The 6,382-nt window shown below is 71.3% G+C and overlaps 3 protein-coding genes across 3 annotated transcripts in view; 1 reads left to right on the plus strand and 2 right to left on the minus strand.

Moving 5' to 3' along the window:
* Positions 1–104: 104 nt before the first annotated feature.
* On the minus strand, positions 105–536 carry AURANDRAFT_6916 (hypothetical protein; the record flags this gene model as incomplete). Its single annotated transcript, XM_009040316.1, has 2 exons — positions 105–197; positions 258–536. Coding segments are annotated over 2 exons (372 nt in total), but the record flags the coding sequence as incomplete, so codon positions are not given.
* A 766-nt stretch (positions 537–1,302) lies between these two features.
* AURANDRAFT_65385 (hypothetical protein) lies at positions 1,303–4,058 on the plus strand (the record flags this gene model as incomplete). Its single annotated transcript, XM_009040225.1, has 4 exons — positions 1,303–2,479; positions 2,608–2,891; positions 3,146–3,580; positions 3,945–4,058. The coding sequence occupies 4 exons, from the start codon at positions 1,303–1,305 to the stop codon at positions 4,056–4,058; spliced, it is 2,010 nt and encodes a 669-aa protein (XP_009038473.1).
* A 138-nt stretch (positions 4,059–4,196) lies between these two features.
* AURANDRAFT_65386 (hypothetical protein) overlaps positions 4,197–6,382 on the minus strand; it is a gene marked incomplete at both ends in the record, with an annotated part of 5,711 nt that continues 3,525 nt past the window's right edge. The window contains one exon of the mRNA XM_009040315.1: positions 4,197–6,350. Coding sequence (XP_009038563.1) covers positions 4,197–6,350 — 2,154 coding nt within the window. The remainder of the gene's footprint in view (positions 6,351–6,382) is intronic.

Below are 6,382 nucleotides of genomic sequence, written 5' to 3' on the forward strand. Positions count from 1 at the left end.
GTGAGCTCGCCCCGGAGCCGGTCGACGCACTCGTAGCGGTTGTTGCGGTACGTCTCCGCGTTCAGCGACGGCGGCCCGGCGTGCCAGGTCGCCTCCCAGGCGACGAGCTCGAACATGTAGGTCGGGTGCGGGCTCGCGATGGGCCGCCGGTCCTTCAGCCACGCGAGCGCGGCGAGCAGCGTCATGCCCGACGGCGCCTCCGGCGGCGGCGTGGTCGACCGCGACGACGGCAGGCCGCTGTGGGGGCCGCGCCGCACGAGGTAGCAGAGCACGGCCGCGGAGCTCCGCGAGATGCCGCTGTTGCAGTGCACGAGGACCCGGCCCCGCTCCCGCTTCGCGCCGTCGATGAAGGCCACGAGCTTCTCGAAGTGGCGCGCCATGGAGTCGCCGGCCTTGTCCGTGCAGTCGCCGCGGTAGTAGGCGAAGGACTCGGGGTAGTAGTCGTCGCACTCGACGGCCATGTTGACGACGTGCGTGATCTTCCGCTGCTCGAGCGCCGCTTTGTCGCTCGCGACGGGCCGCCCGCCGATGTAGAGGAGGCGGTTGAGCTTCACGCAGCCGAGCTCCTCGGCCGACGACGCGCTCGGGGGCCGCGACGAGTCCGGCAGCCCGTCGCTCGCCGGGGGCAGCGCCTCGAGGTTCGCGCCGATGGGTCCCACGCGCGGCCGCCGCCGGCCGCTCGGCGACGGGTCGTCGGAGAGGATCGACGACGCCTCGGAGCCGCTCGGCGACGGCGCGAGGGGCGCGGCCCCGAACTTCGGCGCGTCGTCGTCGGGGCAGGAGGCCTGGCCGCAGTGGGCCCGCAGCAGCGCGAGCCACCGCCGCGCGTCCTCGGCGCACGCGCACTCGAGGCTCAGCACCTCGCAGCCCGTCGCGATGTCGAGCATCGTGCCGCCGCGCAGGGCCAGCCGCGTCACGCGGTCGAGCTCGATGCACCGGTTCGGCTTGCGGTGGAAGACGCGCTTCATCATGCCCCGGGGCTGGTCGACGATGCTCAGCGCCTGCTCACCGTTGTCGATGGAGACGAGGACGCGCCGCGCCTCGTAGTGCATGACCGTCCGGTCCTGGGACGTGAACCGCATCCCGGGGGCGTCGGGGGGGCGCGGCGGCGGCGCCGAGACACCGACGCTATGGGCTGCCGAGTATGAAATGTGAGGTGCGGCACCTCGGCACCTTGGGGGGGGGCGCGGCGGCGGCGCCGAGACACACCGACGCTATGGGCTGCCGAGTATGAAATGTGAGGTGCGGCACCTCGGCACCTTGAGGGACAACGTTGGCGTGGCGCATGGCATCTCGCGTCTGATGGCAGCCTATTATGATCCGACCGCCCCCGAAACAATCGAGAGCGGCTTGCGCTTCTGGTCGCGCGACGACGCGGCGCTCTACGCCTACTGGGCGCGCTGCGGCGAGGCCGGCGCGCTCTTCGAGCAGCCCGTCGCGCTCCTGCGCCTCGTCGCCTACAATCCGAGCTTCTTCCTCGGCCTCGCCCGCGCGCGCGCGGCGCGCGGCGCGCGCTACCTCTGCCCGACGGGCCACGAGCGGCGGCGCGACCGCGTCGAGGCCGACGCCAAGCGGGACGCGGCGGCGGCGCGCGACGACGCGTCCGCGTGGGCCGAGCTCGGGCTGCCCCGGGGCTGCTCGCGCGCGGCCGCGCGCAGGGCCTACAAGCGCCTCGCGCTCCTGCACCACCCGGACCGCCGCGGCTCGCGCGAGGCCATGGCCGCCGTCAACGCGGCCTACGCCGCCGTCGAGGCGTCGTTCGCCGGCGGCGGCGACGCCGACGGGCGCGACGACGCGGCCGCCGCGGCCCGGGCCGACGCCGCGGAGGCCGACGCCGCGGAGGCCGCGCGCGACGCGCGCGCGCGGCGCACCTGGGACGTCGCCACGGCCCGCGGCCTCGACGGCCTCGCGGCGGCGCTCGAGGTCGGCGCGCGCGCGATCTTCTTCGAAGAGCTCGCGCGGCGCCTCGAGGCGAGCGACGACGCCGGCGCCGTGCTCGCGGCGCCCGTCGACCCCGACGGGAACACGGTGCTCCACCTCGCCTGCGCCCGCGACGCGGCCTGGGCCGTGTCCGCGGTCGTGTCCTGCGCCGGCGCGGCCTGGCCGACGCTCCTGGGGCTCGAGAACGCGCGGGGAGACGCGCCCGCGGACGTCGCCGGGCCCGCGGCCGCCGCGCGCCTCGCGGAACTCCGCGCGGCGGCGGCGGCGGCGTCCCGGGCGAACCGGCGCGCCCCCCACGCCGGCGGCTGGTGCCGCGTTTTTTTGGCGACGTTCGGCGCGTTCCTGCCGCTCCGCGAGCTCGCGCGCGCGGCGTCGGGCGAGGACCGGCCGGGGCTCGCCCTCGCGGTCGCGGTCGTCGTCCGCGCCGCCGCGGGGCCCGACTGCCTCTACGGCGCGGCGCGCGGCGGCCTCGCGCAGGGCAGCACAAGAGAGCGAAATTCCCAACTTCAAAGGCTCCGATCTCGGCCATTTTCCACTCGTTTTGGCTGATTTTTGGACGAGCGATCATCTCTTGGAACGGTCTCGAAGCGTGGATGCGTTTTCCGGAACGCGCGCGCGCGGAACACTCACGTTGAAGCGACGTTGAATCTCTCTTGTGCTGCCCAGGCCTCGCGATCGCGCTCGCGCTCGGCCCGGCGCTGCGCGCGTCGCGGTTCCGGGCCGCGGGCGCCGCCTACGCGCTCGTCGCGCTCCCGCGCCTCGCGCGCTCGTCGCTCGTCGCGGCCGTCGCCGACGTCGCGCTCGCCGTCGCCAAGGTGCCCTACGTCGCCGTCGCGCCGCGGGTCCGCGGCCTCGCGGCGCCGGAGGCGAAGACGGCCGCCGCGGGGCCGTGCCTCGCGCTGCTGCTGTTTTCGGCGCGCGTCGGTGTGGGGGCGGTCGTCGCGCGGGTGGTGCGGTAATCGTGGGAGCGTTTTTTCTTCTGCTTTTGAACGGCAACCAAAACTTCAACCAAGGCACGTGTCGGCCGAGAGCCCTCGGGCATGGACTTGCTGCGCCCTACAGCTCGCGCCTGAGTCTCGGCAAAGCGCGAGTTCACGCTCACTATCGCTTCTGAGGTCTCGCTTCTGACTTCTCGCAACGCGCTCACGACCTGCGTCGCATTCGTCGTGCGCAACACCCACGCCTGCTTCGCACACGGCGGCAGTGGGACTTCATGGCTCTCCGGCGGGGCGTGCTCCTCTTGGTCTGGGTCGGCGCGTCGTCGTTCTCTCTGCGCGTGCGACCGGCGCCGGCGAACGGCGGCGGCGTCTTCGTGCGAGGCGGCGGGCTCGACACGCTGGAGGACGGGCCCGCGTTCGACGCGGCCGTCGCGCGGAGCCGCCGCGTCGCCGTGCTGATCTCCGCGCCCTGGTGCCGCGCGTGCCGCGCCATCCGGCCCAAGCTCAAGCGGGTGTCGGCCGAGTACGAGGCCAAGGGCGTCGCGTTCTTCGAGGTGTCGCAGCCGGACGTCGCGGACATGGCGAGCGAGTCGGAGTTCCTCGCGGCCGACGACGTCAAGTTCACGCCCATGGTCCAGCTCTACGAGGAACGACGGCGCGTCGACTGCTTCAAGGCTGGACCCAGCGGCGGCTACTTTACCGTGCGACCCAAGCTCGACGGCTGGCTCGACGGCCGCGACCCGAGCGGCATCGTCGCGCCGCCGCGCGGACCCTCGAAGTTCGAGCTCGAGCGCCGCGCGGCCGCGGAGGGGTCCGCTCCGGGCCCGGCGTAACGCGAGGTCGAGTACAACGGTTCCATCTTACGCAGCCGCCAAAGGGGGTAACATATGTCTTGAGTTGGATCGTCTGGAAATACGTCATGCTTAGTAGTTTGATCAAATACCTCATAATCTTGTGCACCATCATTAGATATGCCATTAAATATGCCTGCAGTAGTCTCTGAACTTGAAAGAATGCCCGAATTGGAAATATTGCTAAAATCCATTCTCATGATTTGTGCAAGAGTTACGTACCACGGCGCCCGTGCACCTCGAGTACCTCGCGCTGCTCGCGCTGCTCGTCGTCCTCTCCGTCGACGTCCTCGACGTCTCGCGCATCGTGGGCGCGCCCATCGCCTAGGCTCGAAAGCCCAATGCGCCTCCTCCCTGTGCCCCCCGTGTGTAAGCGAACTCGAGAGTAGATCAAATTATTGACCAAAAAAAGTTTTTGTTATCGAATTGGACCCATCATATTGCCTGCCCCCAATTCTCTTGGGAACTAGGCGCCGTGGGCCTTGTATTTTGCCTTCATCTTGGCGCCCACGACGAAAATTTCCTTCGTCGCCGTGTTCGCCGTGTTCGCGTTCGCGTTCGCGGCCTTGGCGGCGTCGGCCTTTTGCACCGGCGCAGCCTTTTGCGCCGGCGCGGGCGCCGGCGCCGGCGCGGGCGCCTTCGCCGCCGCGTTCGCGTTCGCGTTCGCGGCCTTGACGGCGTCGGCCTTTCGCACCGGCGCGGCCATTTGCGCCGGCGCGGGCGCCAGCGCCGGTGCGGGCGCCTTCGCCGCCGCGTTCGCGTTCGCGTTCGCGGCCTTGACGGCGTCGGCCTTTCGCGCGGGCGCGGACGCGGACGCGGACGCGGGCGCGGGGCTGACCCTCTGGCCCAGGTTCCGCCCGGACGCGGTGCGCCGGAGCCGGCCGAGGGCGCCGCCGGAGTCGCGCTGGCTGCTCCTGATCATGACACGCGCGATCATCGTCACGACCGTAAAGACGGCGCACGCGACGAGCGTCGGGTCGAGGTCGTCGTTGGAGCCGAGGACGAAGACGGCGATCTGGAGGCAGAATTGGGGCACGTCCTCGAACCAGCCGCTGTAGTCGACGGCGTCGATGCACTTTTCGTCCGGAAAGCCGCTTGACGCACCCGGTCCCAGCGGCCTCCGCCAGGGGAAGATGGCGAGGAGCTCCGTACTCGTCGCCGTGACGACGTGGAGGACCGCGTACATGTTGGGGTGCGTCTTCATGTGGGCCTCGTCGAGCGCGTGGCGGCCCTTGACGGCCAGGAGCACGCGCGTGTTCGCCGCCATGACCACGATGACCCACACGAGCATGGCGAGACCGATGTGGCTCACGACCGTGCGCTCGGACGCAAAGGCCGTCCACGCGAACTGCATATCACTAAAAAAGTCGAACATGGCCAGCGCAATCGCGATGTAGTTGACGTTGCCGTCGTCGCGATCCAGGTCGCGCTGCACGTACTCGACGTACTGCGTGAAGGCGGCGATGGCGAGCGCGGCGACCGCGAAGCATGCGATCTCGACGATGTCGGCGCCGCCGCCGCTGCCGCCGCCGGCGGCCACCGCGGCCACGGCCGCGCCGCCGACGATCTCGAAGGTCGCGCTGTCGACCCACAGCCCCTCGTCGGCCGCGTCGACCATGCGGATCGCGTAGGCCGCCGACGGCTCGACGTCGAGCGAGATGTCCCAGGCGACGCTCGTCACCGCGGCCGCGTCGACGTCGAGCCTGATGAACTGGAGGGCCGCGCCGTCGCGGACGAGCTGGAGGTGCACGAGGCTCGGCGCCGCCGCGCAGCGCCACTCGATGGCCCAGGCGAAGCCCGCGTCCCAGGTCGTGTCGCCCCAAATCGCCGGCTCGTCGAAGTGGCACCAGCTCGTCGGGAAGGAGCTCGGCGCGGGCGACGGCGCGGACGTCGTCGGCGTCGCGGACGGCGGGTGCGTGTAGCCGAGCATCGTCGGCGCGCCCGTCTTCAGCGACACCGTGGGCGTGATCGTGGGCGTGATCGTGGGCTTGAACGTCGGCGGCGCGGACGCGGCGATAGAAAACGTCCCGGGGGAGGACCCCTCGACGCCGTTGGCCAGGTCCGCCACCCTAAACGCGTAGCCGCTCCCCGCGGCGAGGCTCGCGTCGACGGCGTAGGCGTAGGGGCTCGTCGCATCGTAGCCGACGAGCGCCTCGGACCCGTCGGGAGCGACGAGGTAGACGCGCGCGGGCGCGCCCGCCAGGGACGCGAGCGCGCCCGTGTAGCGCCACGAGACGGTCACGACGGCGCCGTAGACGTACCAGGGATGTTCCACGTCGGCGACGACGAGCCCCGGCGCGGACGGCGCGGACGTCGGCGACGCCGTCGGCGCCGCCGTCGGCGCGGCCGTAGGAGGTGTGGTCGCCGCGATGGAGAAGAACGCACCGTCGGACTCGACTTCGGTCAGATATTCCTTGGCTCGGAGGAAGTAGTCCGATGCGGCCGCGAGCGACGAAGGAACGACGTAGGACGCCGCGAGGATGCCGTCGCTCCGCGACACAGCAGCATCAGCGACGAGCGCGACGAAGGTGGGCCCCGCGGGCCAATTAAAGCGCCAGAGCGACAGGTCCCAGGTCCGCGCGCCCGCGAACGTGTCGCCCGCGAAGGACCGGAGGGACACCTCGATGACGACGGTGTCGCCGTAGGTCCAGG

This window comes from Aureococcus anophagefferens (assembly GCF_000186865.1).
Source record: "Aureococcus anophagefferens unplaced genomic scaffold AURANscaffold_14, whole genome shotgun sequence".
NCBI classification, from domain to species: Eukaryota; class Pelagophyceae; order Pelagomonadales; family Pelagomonadaceae; genus Aureococcus; species Aureococcus anophagefferens.